Source organism: Bos indicus, chromosome 18 (genome assembly GCF_029378745.1).
Source record: "Bos indicus isolate NIAB-ARS_2022 breed Sahiwal x Tharparkar chromosome 18, NIAB-ARS_B.indTharparkar_mat_pri_1.0, whole genome shotgun sequence".
NCBI lineage: Eukaryota > Metazoa > Chordata > Mammalia > Artiodactyla > Bovidae > Bos > Bos indicus.
In genome coordinates, this window is record NC_091777.1 from 50,482,155 (window position 1) to 50,502,533 (window position 20,379).

The 20,379-nt window shown below is 51.5% G+C and overlaps 1 protein-coding gene across 5 annotated transcripts; it reads right to left on the reverse strand.

The window, feature by feature from the left end:
• Window positions 1-110: 110 nt before the first annotated feature.
• COQ8B (coenzyme Q8B) lies at window positions 111-17,842 on the reverse strand. 5 transcript variants are annotated; one of them, XM_019979814.2, is made up of 15 exons: window positions 17,751-17,842; window positions 17,249-17,353; window positions 16,993-17,112; window positions 16,777-16,843; window positions 14,951-15,028; window positions 11,796-11,918; window positions 11,568-11,653; window positions 10,196-10,336; window positions 10,012-10,093; window positions 8,915-9,008; window positions 6,176-6,317; window positions 5,913-6,020; window positions 3,547-3,612; window positions 1,358-1,444; window positions 111-902 (listed from the first exon to the last, which is right to left on the reverse strand). In XM_019979814.2, the coding sequence occupies exons 2-15, from the start codon at window positions 17,348-17,350 to the stop codon at window positions 621-623; spliced, it is 1,578 nt and encodes a 525-aa protein (XP_019835373.2). In that variant the 5' UTR covers window positions 17,351-17,353; window positions 17,751-17,842; the 3' UTR covers window positions 111-620. The 5 variants fall into 5 exon arrangements, with proteins under 5 accessions (XP_019835373.2, XP_019835374.2, XP_019835371.2 ...); XM_019979815.2 differs by having other exon boundaries at window positions 17,727-17,792; XM_019979812.2 differs by lacking the exon at window positions 17,751-17,842 and adding an exon at window positions 17,535-17,743.
• Between the last annotated feature and the right edge of the window lie 2,537 nt (window positions 17,843-20,379).

Below are 20,379 nucleotides of genomic sequence, written 5' to 3' on the forward strand. Positions count from 1 at the left end.
CAGGCAGGACTGGGCCTTTCAGACAAGAGGGTGGGAGGGGGCTGGCCATCTGCACCTGGAGGCAGCCTGCGACCTCCTCCCACCCCTGGAGCAGAGAAAAGAACTGGGGGAATGGGAGGGTCACTTTTATTAGGTCTGAAGTTTCACCCCCCCCCCCCACCATGCCCTCCCCAAACACACAGAGAGGATGCCACCAGGGAGAAGGCAGCTGGTGCAAGGGTGAGCAAGGCAAAGGTAAGAGCTCCCTCCACCAACCACCACCCCCTCCTCTTTCACGGACCACATCTATGGGGAACCTGAGGCAGAGGTGAGGGGCTCCCCCTCTAGCTGCTTCTGCATCTCCGTGATGGCAGTGCAGAGGGGCCTAAGACTCTCTCAAATGTTTCCAGAAATAAATTAATACCAGGGTAGAATTCCTGGATGCTCCCTTTGGAGTGGGGAGGGCAGGACATGGGGGTATGAAGCTGGGAGTATCCTAGTCCCAAGCCCACGGGGGGTCCCCAGGCCTAGAGCAGGGGGGGAAAAGAAGCCTCATAGCAGGGGATGGCCTGCTATGGGGCTGGAGTCCTGAGATGGAGTCTCTCTGATGGGTCCTCTGGTTAGGAGGCTATGGGCCGTGGCTATGCCTGGCGACTAGCCCAGTAGCGGTGGTAGGTGTCCTGGAAGAGGTCCCGGCAGGCGATCTGGGCACGGAGGCGGGCGCAGGCCAGGAAGGCCCCAGCCAGCTTTCGGTGCAGGGCGTAGGTCTCCTCGGGTGGTGGGCGAAGCCGGTGCCGCAGCAGCACAGGGATGAGGCCCTGCACGCGGCGGGCAGTGTCACCCGCCCCAAAGTCGTAGGGGCCCTGAGTGGCAAAGGGCTCCCCCAGGATCATCACAGCCTCCACGTGGGCATCTGAGAATGCCTAGGGATTGGGGAGACCAGAGGCACCCAGTGTGGACATATAGCCCTCTGCTCCCCCAGAGTCTCAAGTATAAACACAAGCCCTCAATTTCCCAGAGAATAACAGGCAGCCTCCGCTCCTTCCGGGACCCCTAAGAGACAAGAAGCCCCCCTCTACTCCCCAAAGAAAGCACCCTTCCTGTCCTCTCAGGGCCTCCAGTTGACACATAGCCTTCACTCTCTAGGACAGAGATGCAGCTTCTGTTCCTCAACCCCCTGCCCCACCAAATCCACAAGCAGCCAGCCCCCCACTCCCTCTCTAGAATAGATGAGTGGTACCCCCATTTACTCCTCCTCCCCAGAGCCCCAGTACAGAGAAGCGGTCCCCCTAGAGTCCCCCACTCATCCACAGTTCCCCCCAGTAGAGAGAAGCGCTTTTACTCTCCGCAAGGAGACACCAGCTCCAACTCTCCCCACCTTGGTCTCAAAGCCTGTGAGAAACTTGAGGTCTCTCGATTTCTGCAGGACCCGGTCTTTATCTCCATTGGCTGCAGCCATCACCACCTGGAAAGGCGGATATGGGCACAGAGTCAGAGGGGTTCAAGGGTGGGTTTGGAGACGGGAGCTGGAAGCCTGGCCCTGCCCAGATCCACTTCTGTTCTCCTCTGTCTAAGCCCTCTCACCTGGAAGCCTCTCCCTCTCCACCTTACCCCTGTCTGTGCCTCTCTCAAGACTGTTTCTGAGCCTGGGGGTTGGGGTGGTCAGGCGTTCCGCCCACTTGGCTGGGAAGGCAGAGGCTGCCTGGAAGCAGGACAGAGCAAAGCAGATGCCAAGTGATGCCCACGGGTCCAAACACTCAGTTGCTAAAGGGTGTGACCATGACCCAGAACTGCCTCTGAGGTTGCCATCTCTGGGATCACTTGGTTGATGTCTGGCTTCCATACTGGACTTGGAGCCCCAAGAGGGCAGGCATCCCAGTTGGGTATAGTCCCAAGTGGCACAGGGTCTGGCAGTCATTCAGGAGGCCCTTGGTGAAAACCCTTGTTTAGTAAATCAGTGTTTGGAGCTAAGCAGCTCTCCAGCCATGTAGTGGGCAGGAGTTGAGGGCGTAGGGACAGACAGACAGAATCGGGAGCCAGCCTGCTTGGTCTCCATCCCAGCTCTGCCACTCACTGGCTGACTCTGGGAAAGTTGCTTTGCTTTGGGGGCCTCTGCTTTCTCATCTGTGAAGTGGGGATGCTGAAATTGTCTTCCTCATGGGGCTCTGGGAGGATGAAGGTGTATCTGTGGCATGCTTCACACGGTGTGTGTGTGCTCGGTTGTGTCCGACTGTTTGTGGCTCTATGGACTGTAGCCCTCCAGGGTCCAATGGCCATGGGATTTTCCTGGCAAGAATACTGGAGTGGGTTGCCATTTCCTCCTTCAAGGGATCTTCCTGACCCAGGGATTGAACCCACATCTACCCGTGTCTCCTGCATTGCAGGTGGATTCTTTACCACTGAGCCACCGGGGAAGTTGCCCACACGAAGGAAACACCATAAATATCATGAATTCCTATTACTACAGTAAGTGCCCTACATATGAATGAGTTCCTTTCTGAGAGCCCATTCCTAAGTTCAGTTTTGCTCCTAAGTCCAACAAAGTTAGCCTGGGTACCCCGTTAACACGATCAGTTATATACTGCTGCTTTTACGCTGGCTTCCGGACATTTTGGGCTTGAGAGAAAGATGGTGTACTACTGTACTCCGTACCGTACAGTATACAAAAGCATAGGCCCCTGTAGAGGATGCACAAGGTGACAACAGAGGTGACGGTTACGCCAGACACGTGAACTAACTTACGTGACCGGACATGTGAACACAGGTTCGCATCTTTGAAAGTTTGCAACTAGAGGTTTGTGTGTCGGGGACTTACTGTATTAAAAGGTGCATAGGAGGGTCCCTGTTTCCCAGAAGAGGAACCAGGCTCAGAGTGGGGAATGGCCCGGTGAGGAGGGGAAGGGGGATGAACCCTTCACCACCGGGTTGCCCCTTCTTGGGAGGAAGGGGGATACAAGATTAACTCTGGCAGTTCTGGTCTGTCCTGGCTCCCCCTGCCCCAGCCTGTCTGGCCATCTGTCACGCCTGCGGTCCTCGGGGGACCCGTGTGACAGGGCTTTTTTAAACTGGAAAAGGCTGGGGAGGAGGCAGGAGGGCCATGCTAAACAGGACTGTGGGGGTGGGGAGGGGATGTCCCAACTACCCAGAGAAGCCTCAGCTTTGCACCTCCAGAGTGGCCTGCAGAGAGAACCCCAGGGAGCCTGTGTGTCTGTGTTGCGGGGTGGGGTAACCAACTCTTTCCTGTCCCCATGCAAAGGTGACCCCCCCCACCCAACAAGGCCCAGCTCCTCAAGCCAGAGCCCTAGGCCTGTCTCTGACACCTCTCTTCTGCCAGCTCCCCCACCCCACCCCAGCCTCCTAGGGTTTAAGAAACCACTTGTTATTCAGGAGTTTCCTAATTCTGTGTCCCTCCCCTGCTCTGAACAAGCTGCAAAGCATGGCTTCAGAGATCCAGGGCCTTATTATTTATTTCTTAATGCCAGATATTGTATTTCTCCTTCTCTGCAAGCCTTAGTATCTGGCTTGAGGCTTGGCCCTTCAGAGACCCCAGGGCTGGGGAACACTCACCTCAATGTAATGGTCTGTGAATTCGGTCCCAAATTCCCGGCTTGCCCCGAAGTCCAGCAAGGTCACCTGGAATTGAGGGATGGTGAAAGTGACGCTGGGGGTCCACCAATGCTCCCCATTGTCTGTGGGAGTGCCAGGGCCCATCCCTCTGTCCCCCCCAACACACCCCCTCCTGCCCGAGTCCCTGACCAGCTGCCTCCCGGGACTCCTGGCTTCTGGTCTCCACACTTCAATCCATCCCACCATGAAGCTGAAGGGACCTGGCTTTTATTTTGGGGGTTCTAGTTGTTTTTATAATAACATGTTTTAGGCACAGAAGAAAAAGAAACATCCAGAGAATAAGAAAATACATGGAAAAGTGAAATCAACACTCACAAATCCTACTACCAATACACTCACAAATATACTGCCAATCAAAGTGGGTCCTGATTCTACCTCCCCCAGTCCCTACCCTCTCTTTCAGGGTCACTACTTTCCTGAAATATTATTGTTTCCTGAAATTCCCATGCGTGCACTGCTACATGTTCTACATATATGTGGACCCATGAACAATACATAGTCATGTTTTGCGTATTTTAAAACTTCACATACATGGCATTTAGGATAGTTATTCTGCAAATTCTTTGTGTTCAATGTGGTTTTGCAATTCATCCCCACTGCTCTAGCTCTTTCATTCATTTTTTCTCTGCCCAGTTAAGATCCTGTTGGGTGAATATATCACATTTATCTGCTTGATGGGCACTGTGGTTATTTTGGGGTTTTGCTAGGGAATGAACACGTGTAAGTTTCTCTGTAACAGTGGAGTTCAAACTATTGATCACAACCCACAGTAAGAAAATGCAGATTCAAAAACGAGGGGACATAAGGATATGCATGGCTGATCCATTGTGCTCCACAGCAAAACGGACACATCAGCGTAAAGCAACTGTTGTTGTTTAGTCGCTAAGTTGTGTCCGACTCTTGCGACCCCATGGACTGGAGCCTGCCAGGCTCTTCTGTCCATAGGATTTTTCCAGGCAAGAATACTACAGTGGGTTGCCAATTCCTCCTCCAGGGGATCTTCTGAAACCCAGGGATGGAACCCACGTCTCCTGCATTGGCAGGCGGACTCTTTACTATTGACCCACCAGGGAAGCTCTATACTCCAAAAAAAAAAAAAAAAAAGTAGATTATTCTGGGCTCCAGTGCGAATGCACACATAAATATAAACATCAAACACAAGTGTCCCGAAACAATATGATCCCTCCCACTGGCAACATAGTCTATGCCTTTAAAATAAAACAGCTTCTGAGACCCAGCGAATTGATGTCAGGACTCAGATCACCGCCCTCCACCCCCACCCTGGCCCCCAAGTTGGGAAAACTGCCCTCCCTGCCGTGGGAGCCTTGGAGGGATGCAGGCGTCTGTGCCCTTGGGGAAGAAGGTGGCAAGGGACAGAGGCTGGATGCAGTGGGGCCCTGTTGCCCTCAGCACATGGCTCACTTGACCCTGAGGCTGCTGGAAGCTGTGGAAGGGACTTGGGCTTTAGAAGGACTCCTCCGGGGACGGAATGGCACAGACCACGGTGGAAAGCTACTGAGCAACCATGCGTGCCGAGAGCCTTTCAGTGCACACTGTCACTCCCAGGCCTTTGGATTACCTGTGTCTTTTACCAGGAAAGCTCTTTATTCCCTGCTCCTTAAATGGCTGTGCCTCTCCTGTCTTTCTGGTTTCAGCTTCCTTGGCCCCACTCACCCCAGGCAGGGTTAGCCACTTTCCCTGGCTTCCCACCAACCCCTGAGCTTCCCCCATCACTTGACCCCTCTGTGGCCTGTGCTTCCCTACCAAGGTGCTAACTGCAGGTCACATTGTCTGGTGATGGGGCCTGTGTTGGGTGAGGAACTCTGGGAAGGCAAGGGTCGGAGTTATCTTGGCATCACTGTCAAGAGGCAGTAGTTGTTAATACTTGGGATGTTCTAAGTGAATGACAGGTGAGGTAATGACTCTTCTCCATTGCCACTGCCTAGCCAGAGATTTCCCAGCATCCCTTGCACCTAGATGAGTCATGTGTCCAGTTCCTATCAATGGAATGGTGAAGAGAATGATGGGTCATTTCTGGCCAAAGCAGTTAGGCAGGAGGTTACCTTTTCAACCTCTCTTTCCCCTTGCACTGGAAGGAGAGCCTTTCAAGGCCTGGGGTGTGTGTGGGGAGGGGGGAGGTGGCACACTCACAAAAGGGAAGGAGCCTGGGTCCCTGAATCACTGCATGGAGGAGGCCGCTCCAGCCTGCTACAACAGCTATTGGAGCTATTGTGCTGAGCTACTGACATAGTGGGAAATATCTGTTACAGCACCTGACGCACCCTGACACGTCACAAGGAACCCACCTGGTGGCTGGAAGCATCATACAGGAAGTTGGCCCAGTTGGGATCTGTCTGCATGAATCGGAACTCAAACAGCTCCCGAAGACAAAGCCTCAGGAGCTGGAAGCAGATCTGGGGTGGGGAGAAGGAGTAACAGAAATCTCAGAGTCATGTGCCCCCTGTAAAGCCCTCTGAAGCCTGGAGGGGGACCATGGGTCTGACCTGCCCCGCCCAGCCAGCCCTGCCCCAGGGCAGCACCCTTCTGACTGTCCCATGAGTCCATGTACCTGGTTCCGGATGTCCTGGCTCAAGCCCTGGCATTGGTCCAGGGGGACCCCTCCAGCCAGCTCCATGCCCAGCACCCGCGTCGTGCACAGCTCCTGAATCACCGCCGGCACCCGAAAGAAGGGGTCATCTGCCAACAGCTGCCTGGGGCAGATGGGAGGGTAGGGGTGGGGACCTCACTCTTCAGGCCCCTGTGGCCCTGGCTTGAGCCCTCCCCCTCCTCTGAGAAGTCTTCCATGGGAAAGTCTGTGTCTCATCTTCTCTCCTGCCCTCTTCTTTCCTCTCTGCCCTGAGTGATGGCCAATACCTGGCTGGACTGACACCCATTCAGACACTTCCTTCATTGACTCATGCATTCATTCAACAAATATCTCTGTGCCTGCTCCTAAGTGCAGCTGGAGACCCAGGGACCACTTCCCTACTGGAAACACTTCTCTGACTTCTGGTCACCCCAGGATGAGCTCAGTGTGTTAAACTCAATGAGCATTACTTTCTCATCAACTTATTAATTCATCTATCTGAAAAATAGTCACTGATATACAAATCTCTGAGTCCACAGTGATACTCGTTGGCCACTCCTTGGAGTCATTATGCTGAACACTGACTAATAAAGGGCGCTCTTGGCGTCCATCCCTGTGTTGGATGATGCTGGGTGACAGAGCAGTAACAGGAGCCCCAGGCATGCCCCGCTGCCCCGCCATCAGTCACAGAAGACCACATTCTAACAAACAGACCAACAGTAGATTGAGATAAGCATGTTACTGTGAGATATGGGAGGCAAAGAATATGAGAAAGGCCTCTGGTTGGGGACCTGTAGGAAGGCATTGGGGATGGGGGTGGGGGGACAGGGAGCTGGGGAAATGACGTGGGTTTTATCCTAAGAGCACTGGGAAATTCTGGGAGGGGGTGGTCTCCCCAGACCCCACACAGGAGTGCTCTGGCCCAGCCCACTTGACACTCTCTATCTCCAGGTCCTACTTTGCTATGCTGTGCTTAGTCACTCAGTTATGTCTGACTCTTTGTGACCCCATGGACTGTAACCCTCTAGGCTCCTCTGTCCATGGGGATTCTCCAGGCAAGTATACTGGAGTGGGTTGCCAGGCCCTCCTCCAGAGGATCTTCCCAACCCAGGAATCTAACCAGGTCTCCCGCATTGACATTCTGCTTTGGGGGATGGTATTTTTGTGCTTGTTGATTAAATCTCTGATGTTTGAACTGCTCCTCATGGGCCAGGCTTCTGCTGAGCATTTAGTCAGCACAATAACTCCCTCTTTTAAAAAAATACTTATTTGGTTGTGCTGGGTCTTAGTTCCAGCACATAGAACCTTTTAGCTGTGGCCTGTGAACTCTTAGATGTGGTCTGTGGGATCTAGTTTCCTGACCAGGGATCGAACCCTAGGTCCCCTACATTGGAAGCAGGGAGTCTTGGCCACTGGACCACCAGGGAAGTCCCAGCACAATTCCCCTTTATCCTCACTTTCTCTGAGGATGCTCTCTTGAGGTCACCATGCAGATTAAAGCTACCCAGTCCATTAAGGGCTGACCCAGGACTGAATCCTGACTGGATCCCACATCTGAGCCCAGGCCCCTAACCACTGCCTTCTATTGCCTTCATATCTACAGAGCTGGGCTCAGTAAACATGTGGGCCATGCTTCGCACTGTGGAGGGTCTCACTGAGATGTAATTAATTGCAGTTTATCACGATGCTCTAAGATACAACCACTGTTCCACAGAGCTGAAGTTCACTCCTTTTCAATGCTACGTGATACTGTGTTGATGAATATACCATAATTTATTCACCCTGCTGGATAAGTCTGATAGATTTGGGTTGTTTCCAATTTGGGGCTATGAGTGTTCGGAGTATTCTGGAAAAGTCTGATGGTGCGTACTGGCATACGTGTCCCTAGAGTATTTAGCCAGGGGGGCAACTCTTGGGTTAGATATGGATCCTAAGCCTTGATGATGCCAAACCATTCTCCAAAACGCTTCTATCCATTGTTCCTCCTGCCCACAGAGTATAAGGGATGACCTGGAGCCCCCAGCTCTTTTGTTTTTAAGTTTATTTTTTGGCCACGATGTGAGGCACATGGGATCTTAGTTCCCTGACCGGGAATTGAACCTGTGCCCCTGCATTGTAAGGGCAGAATCTTAGGGACTGGATCACCAGGGAAGTCCCTGGAGCCCCCAACTCTTGATAGCTTCATCTCTGTTAGTCCAGTGGGTGTGACTGAGTGCCTGCTGACAAGTCTGTCTCCTGCATCGGACTACAGGGGTTCAGGGTCCCATTTGACCGATGAGAAAGTAGAGACATTTAGAGAGAGGAATTTAGAATGCTCACAGAGGACACAGGGTGTGAATGAAGTAATGAGTGAAGGGCTGGATGGATGACCAAATGAATGAACAGAGAAGCAGTCTGCCAGCCCCACCGCAGGGCTCCAGCTACCCTCTCGGCCCGTGAAGGAATCTGGAGGGTAGAAGGGGGCCTCTAGGAGCCTGCGTGTATGTGTTAGTCACTCAGTCGTGTCCAACCCTTCCCGACCCCATGGACTGTGGCCCGCCAGGCTCTTCTGTCCTTGGGATTTCCCAGGCAAGAATACTGGAGTGGGTAGCTATTCCCTTTTCCAGGGGATCTTCCCCACACCAAGGGATTGAACCCGGGTCTCCTGCATTGCAGGCAGATTCTTTACTGCCTGAACTACCAGGAAAGCCTGCCCAGGGGCCTATAGGGGCGTCAGCTCACCTGAAGTTCTGGGCACAGGCCGCCTCACGACGATAGTCACACTCCCATGCCAGCTCCCGCTGCAAGGCCTGCAGGCTCTGCTCAGCAAACAGGCCTGGGGGTAGGAAGTAGGGGCGGGGGGCGGGGAGGGTGCAGCCATGTCAGGCAGGGAAGGCCACAGACTGCCTCCTGCCCCCTGCCTGACCCCTCAGGCTCCCACTCAGGGACATCTTCTGCTGCCAGTCGTGTCTGTCACTCTGTCTCCCCAGCCCTCATCCCTTCTGCTCCATGTCTTTCACCCACACGCTCTGGGCACACACTCCCCTCAGCCCTTCACACAGCTGCAGGCTCTGTGGAAGCCTCTTGGCTGGGGTCTCTTTCTTGGGCACGCACACTGGTCCTTAGGCCCTTTTCACAGTCACATCTGCCACCTATTCTCTGTCCCTTTTTTGGCCACACTGCACACACCATGGCATGTGGGATCTTAGTTCCCTGACCAGGGATTGAACCTGTGCCCCCTGCAGTGGAAGCGCACAGTCTTAACCACTGGACGGCCAGGGAAGTCCCCCTCTGTCCCTATTTCTTGCTCCCTTATGCTGCTTCCAGTGTCTCTGAAGCTTCCTTCTGGGCCTGACTCTCATTCTCACTCTCCCCCCACCCTCTCTCTCTCTCTCTCTCTCTCACAAACACACACACAGACACACACACTCTGCTCCATCTCCCTCAGGCGCTCTCTCACATACTGTAACACACTCGTGAGGTCCCACTGACACCCCCTCCTGTTTCTGTGGCTCGTTCTCAGGCCTCCTGTCCCGCTCTGCACATCCCGTGTGTCTGTTTCTGGATTTCTGTCTGGGCTTCTGTCTCTCAGGATCTCTGTCAGCACGTCTAAGCCTGACTTTGTCACATGCCTATACCCTGGGTTCTCCCCACCTTGGTGTCCCTTCTGTTTCAAACACCCAGACTTGGGTGCTCACTCGGGCTCACACACGTGAAACACCCTGCCATGAGCTGCTGGCCACCCCCTGCTGCGTCCAGCCCCCCCCCTCCACTTTATCTCTTCAGGGTGCCACCCACCACAGTTGGGGTTGGGGTGAGGGGGGTACTGCGTGCCTCACCCTCCGGCAGGGCCACGCTCATCTTGAGCACCGCCAGCAGGTTCTGGACATCGCTCTGGATGCTCTGGGCAACGCCTGGGTACTGGGAGGGGAGGAGGGAGGGGGGATTGCAGTCCCCCTGGGGTGGCCACCCCTGGGGTGGCCAGGTGCCCCCCCTCAACTCCCACCCTGCTTCCCCTCTCACCTGGATCTTCACGGCCACCTCTGTGCCGTCCCTCAGCACGCCCTGGTGCACCTGCCCAATGGAGGCAGCTGCAAAGGGCACCTCCTCCAGAGAGGCCACCTTGGCCTGCCAGTCCCCGCCGAGCTCCTCTTCGAGAACTCTCTGGAGAGAGTGGTCATGACACTTGTCATCATCGTTTCAGGCAGCTGGGTCCACGCCCTGTGCTGAGCGCTTCACAGGTCAATAACCCCACTCACCACGTGCAAGGCCTTGGGCCAAGCTCTTGGCTGCTACCCCACTTTACAGATGGGGAAACTGAGGCTCAGAGAGAGACCTCCTGGCCCAAGGTGATGAGCCAGGCGCTGACAGACTGGAAGGCCCATACTCCTGAGGCTGTGCAGGCTGCTGTGGGGAATGCTATTAGGTATAGTTAATCTGCCTACAACGTGGGAGACCCAGGTTTGATCAGTGGGTCAGGAAGATCCCCTGGAGAAGGGAATGGCAACCCACTCCAGTATTCTTGCCTGGAGAATTCCATGGACAGAGGAACCTGGCCAGCTACAATCTATGGGGTCACACAAGTCGGATACAACTGAGCAACTAACACGTCTTCATTTCAAGATTGATAATTGTCCTCCATTATACCCATATATCCATATATTGTATTATTAACTCTACAGTTAACATGATAAAAAAGAGCTAAAATTACAGAGCTCTTCCTGTGGGCTGGGCCCTGCGCAGAGTGGCTCAGAGGCGGGCAGGGTCATATGGAGAGAGAGAGAACAACACTCAGAAGGCAGGTGGCTGGATCCTGGGCTCCACACCCTTGCCCCAGTGATTAGAACAGCTCATGTCCTGGGCAGTTACTCAGTGTCAGGCACTGTGCCAACCTATTTACAGACACGCTCTCCTTTAATTAAAAAGCGGTAATAAGAACGGCTAACATTTGCATGTTACTCGTGGTGTGTCAGGCGCCCTTTCAGGTGCTCTGCACACACTGGTTTCTGTAACCCCAAGATGTGGGTGTTGTTAGAACTACCACCAATCATAGATGAGGTCACTGAAGCAGAAAGGGCAGGCCATGTGTCTGACCGCACAGGTAGCAAGTGGCAGAGCTGGGGTTTGAACTCCCAAAGTCTGGCCTCTGACCACAGTGCTTCACAGCCTCTTTCACAGCCCAGACAGAGCCCTGAGCCTGCCAGGAACTGGACGAAGAGCCCTGTGCTTTTTTCTCACTGACTCATCACCACCATTCTCCGAGATGTGGGCTTTAGTGATTCCTGTTTAACGAACGGGAACACTGAGTCAGACAGGGAGCCGAGCCATGAAGCCATGGGGGCCAGGCAGGTGGGGCAGGCCTCCTTCACCAGCCTTTCCCGCTCGGAGCACTCACCAGCATCTGCCAGCGTGGCATGAAGTCGGCGCTCTGGCGGACCCGCTCGAAGATGCGCTGCAGCTGGGGGCTGATGAAGCTGTTGTCTTGGGAGATAGCGAGAAGCCAGTGAGAGGGGAGGCTACGAGGGGCCCTGTGGGAGTATCTGAAGCCGGGGCTTGGTGGTAGGTGGGGTGGGGTGAGGCTGAGGTCAGGGGTCAGGAGTCAAGAGTCATCATGCTGCTGTACCCTGGATGCTGAGCATTTGGCCAACCTTGAGGGCAGCCCCCCGAACTGTACACAAGGTCTGCACGATCCTCTCAGCGTTGGCCTCCGACAGGAAAAGGCTGGAGCCTGGCTGGGAGCCTCCCTCTGGGGTGGAGAGAATCATCGTTAGTACGGCAACCACAAAAAAGATCATTATGACACCACCGCACAGACACCAGAATGGCTAAAACAAAGACGACAATACCAAGTGTTGGCAAAGATGTGGAACGCTGGAACGCCAGTGCTGCTGCTGACCGTGCCACGGCCCAGGCCCTTTGGGAAACAGCTGGGAAGTTTCCACTGAAGCATACAACTGTACCCGATTTCTCTCTGAGGTATATCCCCAAGGGAAATGCATAAATGTGTCCACCAACAGATGCCCAAGAAGGTTCACGGCAACACTGTTACAACAGTCTCAAAATGGAAACAACCCAAAGGACCATCAATAGAACCAACAAAGGGACTGTGGAAGAGCCACGGGGTGATGAGAACAGCGTTGAACAACCTATGACAGCTTACAGTAACACAGACACACCTCTTAAACAGAATGCTGAGCGGAACAAGCCAGACACATGCCATGAAACACTGTCTGATGATACGGGTATAAGGAGCAAAAACAGACACAACTAATCTCGAGGGTCAGAAGCCAAGACAGTGGGGACCCCTGATGTGGGGAGGACATGCCAGAATGGGTACAGAAGAGCTTCTGGAGAACCAGGGCAGCAATTCTCCAACTGTGGTCTGGGGGCCCTGAGACCCTCTAGGAGAGTCTGTGAGAACAGAACGTTCATAATTATATCAATACATTATTTTCCCTTTTTTACCCTTATTAGCCTATAAATGTTCAGTGGCGTTTTCCGGAAGTTCTGTGACTTGTGATGCTGTAATTGCTCTGATGATAGATGGAGTGAGTGTGTATATTCTTGTTTACAACATTTTTCAGTTTTTAAATTTCAATTTTTTTTTTTGGCAAAACTGCGCCAAAAAAAAAATGGGATCTTAGTTCACCAACCAGGAATTGAACCCAGGCCATCGGTGGTGAAAGCACAGAGTCTCAACCACTGGACTACCAGGGAATCGTCCCAAATTTTTCAGTTTTAATCTCCAAATCAGCACATATAGTAAATATAAACAAGTTCTTGGGGTTCTCATTCTGTTTTTTAATGGTTTTATTGAGATGTAATTCACACATGATATAATATACCCATTTAAAGCACGCAGTTCAGGGACTTCTAGCATTTTCAGTTGTGCAACTATCGCCACGATCAATTACAGAACATTTTCCTCACCCCCAAAAGGGCACCCATACCTATTAGCAGTTGTTTAGCCACTAAGTTGTGTCTGACTCTTTTATGATCCCATGGACTGGAGCCTGCCAGGCTCCTCTGTCCATGGGATTTTCCAGGCAAGAATACTGGAGTGGGGTGCCATTTCCTTCTCCAGGGTGTCTTCCCAGGGATCGAACCCGTGGCTCTTGCATTGGCAGGTGGATTCTTTACCACTGGGCCACCAGGGAAGCCTGTGAGCAGTTACCCCCTCCCATTTCCCTCACCCACCTGCCCTTGAGCCCCTGGAAACCACTAATCTACTTTCTATCTCTGTAGATTCATAAAATATATGGCCTTTTGTGTCTGGCTTCTTTCACTCAGGATAGTATTTCAAGATTCAACCACACAATAGCATGGATCAGTTCTTCATTCCTTTTCATGGCTGAATAAAATCCCATTGTATAGATATAACACATTTGGTCTATCCATTCCTCAGTTTTAAAGATATAAATGGATCTTAAGATTAAAAAGTTTGAGAACTGCTTGTTTTAGGGTTTTTTGATATGGGTGCACAGATGTGTCCACTTTGTGAAAACGACCCATGCTGTACAATTAGATGTGTGTGGTTCTATATGCAAATTCTATATTCAATAAAGTGTTTATTAAGCTTTTATTTATTTTCGTAACAGTTATTGAGCTCTTTATTGAGGGCTCACCTTGTGCTAGGCAGAATTTTAAGTGTTTCTATGGATTCTTTGGCTGAATCTCTACAATCACCCCAGGAAGTAAGAAAAACCAATGCCTTAAATTTCAAGGTGAGGAAGCCAGAGATTCAGAAAGGTGCCTTGCCTGGCTCTAGGTCACACAGCACAGAAGTGGCAAAAAAGGTTGTAAATTCAGTCTGGCCTTACCTTAAAGCCAGACCGTTCCTCCACCTACTGCCAACTTTTTGCTTTGAAAAAGATCCAAACAGACAGAAAGGATGCATTCATCCTGTGAATACCTACACACCTGATTCAAAGTTTTGACATGCTCCTTCACCCACTTTAACTGTACCCAGACACTGACCATTATTTTTGCTGACTGATCTGCAGCACTCAACCTGTGCTAAGAAGAAGAATGATCCCCTACACAATCACAATGCCAAAATCACATCCAAGAAAATTAACACTGGGACTGCCCTGATGGTCCAGTGGCTAAGACTCCATGCTTCCAATGCAGGGGACATGGGTTCGATCCCTGGTCAGGGAAGTTCCACATGCCACGTGGCCAAAAAATACAAAATTAAAATAATAGCAGAGTTAATAAATTTGACATTAAAAAAAAAGAAAATTAACACTAATTCTCAACTATCTACCATCCAGTCATATTCTGACTTTCCCGTTTGTCCCCCAAAGTCTTTTATAGTCATTTTTTTTCAAACATTCAATCATGGCTCACACATTCCCTTTGTCAATTATTATCTCTCTCGTCTCTTTTTCATTTAGAATATCCACCCCTGTTTTTGTTTCAAGACACTGACATGCTGGGGAATCGTACCCACAAATGCTGATCTCTACACTGCCCGTCCATCTCGACTGGCCACAGACCCTCAGCAGCTGTCCTATTTTTGTACTTCCTCTGCTGCTTACAGTTAGGAACTGCACTGTGGATGGCTTACATTTTTTCCCCCATGACCTGCTTCTACCCATCACCACCCTGACAGCAGCTTCACCTGCTCTGAGCACTCCACCATGACCCAAAGAGGTGGATATGTCATTGTTGGCTCCATTCTCTGTATGAGGAAACTGGGGCTCAGAGAGGTGAAACCACTTGTCCCAGGACACACAGCAAGGCCAGGGTGTGGACCCAGGCACGTGGCTCACTTACCTGACTGTACACCTCCTCCGGGCAGGGACTTCTTGGCCACCTCAGCCAGTGCTCCCAGCCCCAAGCTCACAGCCAGTCCTGGGGAAGGGAGAGGGGGACCTGAGTGCTCACTTGCCCTGGGGTGATCTCCTTCCCCACCCCCTTATCACCTCCCTGACCCTCTTTCCTGTCTCCCTCTATGTACCCCTGTCTCCCATCTCTTTGTAGTCAACTCTCTGCATCCCTCTGTCTCTACATCAGTCTCTTACTCACTGTCTCCCTGCTTGAGGTTCCCATGGAGGTGAAGCTACCTCTGTTTCCAACCCTCTCTCCTTGTCTCTGTCTCCCAGGTCAGTGTTTTTCACCCCCGGCTGCACCCAGAATCACGTGAGGAGCTTTTGTAAATACGATGCCCAGGCCCCACCACTGAGGTTCTGGTTATACTGGCCTGAGACGAGCCCTCGGCATGTGGAATCTTAGTTTCCCGACCAGGGGTCGAACGCAAGTCCCCTGCGTTGGATTCTTAACCACTGGACCACCAGGGAAGTCACTAGCCCTATTTTTTTTTTAGAGTTTTTGATGTGGACCAGTTTTAAAGTCTTGAATTTGTTACAATATTGCTCCTGTTTTATGTTTCAGGATTTTTTGCCACAAGGCATGTGCGATCTTAGCTCACCGACCAGGGACTGAACCCAAACTTTCTGCATTGGAAGGCAAGGTGCTAACCACTGGATCGATAGGGAAGTCCCTCAGAATTCTTTTTCTTTTAGGCATCCATCCCAGATGACTCCAGTGTACAGCCAAGAGTAAGAAGGCCTGGAAACGATCCCCTTCTCCCCGCAGGTCGCTCTGTCTTCCTATGACTCCTGTTTCTCTTCTTCATGCCCACCTGTCCTTTTCTAAGTCAGCTTTTTCTCCATCTTTGCCCTTCCTTCCACCCAGTATGTCTGTCTAGGCCTCCTCTCAGTTCCTCCTTTTGATGTTATCTCTCCAGCTCTGATTTCCTCTGCCTTCTCTGTCTCCTTGTCCTTAAAGACATCTTAAGTCACTCTGCCTCTTGTATTCTCATCATTTCCATAAATAATCATAGTTTGAATTTTCTGAGCACTTTCCCATTGCCAAAAACCATTCCCAGTGCCTTTTATGTACTGACTCATTTGGTCCTCACACCCTCATGAGAGAAATTTTATAGAAACACTTCCATTCTACAGAAAAGGAAATCGAGGCTCAGAGAAGTAACTTATCCAGACTCACAAAGTGAGGATGCATAAGAATCACCCCCTTGAACCCCAGGCAGCCTGGTGCCAAAGCTCTAAGCAGTGCATATGACTCCTTTACACTGTGAATCAGTATCTTTAAAACTTGAACCATGATTCACAGTCAAGAAGACATTTGCATTATAACCGATAGAGACCAGTGATACATAATGTTTCATGAAACGAGACTTCTCCCTGACTCTACATCTGCACTCATATTTTCCATTCTTCTTTTAAATGCTGGTTGCAACCTACTAAATTATTTCATGCAGGTTGTGACCTGAAGTCTGAATAATCCTGGTGCAGGACCCAGGGTTTAGTCCTGTTTACCTCCCTTAGCCTCCACTTCCTCTATAGAATGGAAACAAACACTCACTGATTCACTGCAGAGATCACGTGTAAGGGGCCCTGCACATTCCAGGTTCTCAATAAACATAACATTCTTCTCTATTTCTCTTGGTTTTACAGACCTTTGCCTTCATTCTCTTTCCATCTCTCCCTCCTCTCTCTCTGATTCACTCTCTCCCTTGCTTCATTCTGTAAACGTCACCTCTCCTGATCTAGGTCACAGTCTCCCATAGTCACACCTACCCCCAAAGTTGGCCAAGCGGCTGATGCGGGAGGCGGGTACCTTGCGTTCTCGAGAACGGTCACTCAGCTGGGAAGTGGGAAGTGGGGAGAAGGTCTGAGAGGGAAAAGATGGACAGAGCACCCAGGCAGTCCGACCAACCTGTCACCACACCCTTCCCCAAGCTCCGGAGGGCAGCTGCCTTCATGGGGGTGTTGCTGAGTGGTATGCAATGATACCTGAGGCCGGGGCGTCTTCCTGATCCGGGCCTCCCGGGCCTTGCGAATGTCCTCCTCACCCAGGCCTCTGCCAGGCCCATCGTGATGAAGTTTTTGGGCCCAAAAATCCCCACATGGCCCCTGCAAGAGATGTGAACACTGGTAAGGAGTGGAGGATATGGTATCTGCCTGGCTCTTTTAGACCCCTCCCTGTTCTTTGGCCACCTGAAGTCTCCTTCAGCCTCTTCCCCTTGGAAACCCCTCCCCAGCCTCTTACCCAGCAGCGGGGCCCCGGCCCCAGGGCCCCACAAGGCCGACCAATAGTCCGGCCCAGCTGTCCACAGGTCGCACGCAGTAGGCCCCCCACCTCCTGCCACATTGTCTGGGGGAGAAGAGGAGGGTATGGGTAGGAGTTGTGGGACCGATCTCTTCTTTGCCTCACGTTCCTCCCTGTCTACCCTAAGGCTCCCACCCGCCAAAGACTTCCTTCCCTGTTAATAGGCCCCCCAGTTTCTCCTGGTTCCCTCTCTCATTGCTAAGAACCCATGGCTCTTCCCGCGCACCTCTCCAAACCACTTTCCCCAGTCCCATCTCCGCCGTTGCTAGGGTCCTCCCCGTTGCTAGACACCCACAGATCCTCCAGGGCTACCTCTCCACTGCTCTGAGTACCCCCCTCGTAGCTAGGCACCGCCTTCCTCTCTGTTGCTAGGCACCCACAATTCCTTCAGTCTTCCCCCCATCCCGTTACTGGGCACCTCCCCTGGTTGCTAAGCACCCACTCCCTGGCTCGGGGTCAGCTACGCGCCGGGGGCCTCTTGCGCTTCCGGGAGTCTCCTCACGCCCGCCCCGTCCGGTCAGCTAGCCAATGACAGAGGAGCAGGTCACTGACTGGCACAAAATACGCCCCGCTGTGCGTGACGGGGCGGGGCCTAAGGGTAGTTAGGGGCACTACCGGAGCGCACACGTGCCATTTTATGCCCTTCCACTCACCTCGGAGAAACTTGTACGCAGCAGACCTTTCAGTTTCCTATACGTCTTTTTTTGCAAACTTTCCTCTCCTGTAGAAACTCACTGCTCCGTTGCGTGAACATTTTGTCAACCTCTTATTTGTACTCCTAGTAGGTTCATCGCATCTCTCCTTTGAACACATACGTCCCCAGCAAACATTTCCCTTGCACATGGAGCCCCTCCACTTTGCAAGTTCACCCTCTGTTTCAAATAGCCATATCCTGCTACCCGCTCCCCCCGCCCCATGTGAAAACTCCCTCACAACCAGCCCTTTGCACACTGGGCCCCCGTTGCCCATACACCCTGCTCTCTCGGCTCCCCACCCACCTGCAGGATGGTGTGAGTGGGAGTCCTTTGTTTCCTGTAGGCCTGACATTTCCCAGAACACACTCAGCCAAGATTCCCTGTGCTGACTCAGGAGCCCTGGCATCCCAGAAAACCAGCTCCCAGCCCATCTGGGTGTGTGTGTTGTTGATGGGGGAAGGAGGACAGGCTTAAAGCATGCTCCCCCCACAATAGGCTGACTCACCCCTCTTCTCACAGTCTGGAATAGAAGCAGCTGGCTGGGGCATCTCTCCTACCACTTGAAGAAGGGATATGACACTGCACAGAACAGCCTCCCCCTCAACCCTGTCTATCCCACTTGGTCAGGAATCAGACCTCCCTATCTCTGTCCCTGTACTATTCAACCTCAGAAGAGCCTTACACTTTTCTGAATTTCAGCTTCCCAGCCTGTATGATGCACTAGGGGGACCCTACTATGACTTCTCATTGGTCTGTAAAAAGATGACTCATTTTAGAGCCCTGGGTCTGTGCCTAACACCCCTTTCCAGGTGACTCAGTTTCAAGACAGAAACTACCCCCTGTACGTACCAGACACAAGGGTCTGACTCAGGAGCTAGGTGGCAGCTCACTCCAAGGGGCAAAATACATAAAAAGAACCTGTGACAATAACTCATCCTACAAAGCTGTGACTGATGGTACCAAGCTGGGTACTACATACCTCACGTACATGAGATCATATCAGCTAGCCTGGTGACTACAAGCAAAGGCTACAGTCTGGCAGAGCTCTGAACCTCTGTGTCCCCATTTGTAAAGTGGGCTCATGGCATTCCCTCTTACTCAGGGTTAGTGAGAGAGAAATGCAGTGAAATCGTGTCTGTAAAGAGCTTGGCACAGAGCCAGTACAGAACAAGAGCTCTATACATGAGAGAAATTTCTTATAGAAAAACCATTCTTTTCAAAATTTCTGTGAAGTGCTTACCATATGCTTTTCTAGGCTCTGGGGACATAGCAAGAAACAATACAGACAAAAATCTTTGCCTTCTTGGTACTGGCTTCTGGTGAGGGGGGCACAATAAATAAGTATATGTAATAAATAAATAAATGAGTATATGTGATTAGGTGACACTTGTTAAAGAGAAAAATAAACCTGGGAAGGGCAGGGAGAGGAGGGAAGACTGTGCGTTTAAATAGGGTGGTTCAGGGAACTTCTCTGATGGTCCAATGGTTAAGACTCCTCACTTCCACTGCAGGGGGCGCTCGTTTTTTGATCCCTGGTTTCGATCTAAGATCCCACATGCCACTTTGTGTGGACCAAAAATAAATAGGACAGTCAGGAAAGGCCTCATTGAGCAGACTTCGTTTGAGTAAAGATCTGAAGGAGGTGAGAGAAGGAACTATTGAAATAGCTGAGGGAAGAATGTTTCAGGCAGAGGGAACAACCAGTTCAAAGTCCCTGCCATGGAAGGAAAATAGGAAAGAGGTTAATGGCAGAGTGAATGAGGCAAAAAGGATAAGATGAGGTCTGGAGGTAAACAGAGCCAGCTCAGGTGTGCTACAAGGAATCACTCATGAGTCACTCAAGAGTTGGACACGACTGAGTGACTGAACTGAAGGTTCAAATCTATACAATTTATATGTATGATCCTTTTGAAATTTATTTTACCTCTTTGGCTGCACAGGATCTTAGCTGCAGCACACAGGATCTTCCAGCTTCTTTGCATCACGTGAACTCATTAGTTGTGGCATGTGGGATCTAGTTCCCTAACCAGGGATCAAGCCTGAGTCCCCTAAATTGGGAAGGCAGAGTCTTGGCCACTGGACCACCAGCGAATTCTCAGATGTATGAGAATTCCCTGGTGGTCCAGTGCTTTGCCTTTCTGTGCCTCTGTTTCCTTGATGGTGCAACGGGGATGACGATGATCCCACCTTTTAAGATTTTGGGGATATATATATATCATTATATATAATGATAAGTGCAGCTCCTGGGACAAAACAAGTACACAAATGTGTTATTTTAAGTAAATAAAAAAATCCCCATAACAACCCTTTTTACAGATGGGGAAACTGAGGCTCAGAAGAGACAAGTCTGTTGGGAGAGGTCATCCTGGAAGTTAG

Bases quoted from the DNA above. Each gene is read 5' to 3' on its own strand.
- COQ8B (XM_019979814.2), bottom strand. From the start codon at position 17,350: ATGTGGCAGGAGGTGGGGGGCCTACTGCGTGCGACCTGTGGACAGCTG. The intron at 15,029-16,776 runs GTAGGTGTGACT...TCCCTTCCCCAG, and splicing joins CCGCTTGGCCAACTTTGGGG to GACTGGCTGTGAGCTTGGGG. The intron at 1,445-3,546 runs GTGAGTGTTCCC...CCGCCTTTCCAG, and splicing joins TCACAGACCATTACATTGAG to GTGGTGATGGCTGCAGCCAA.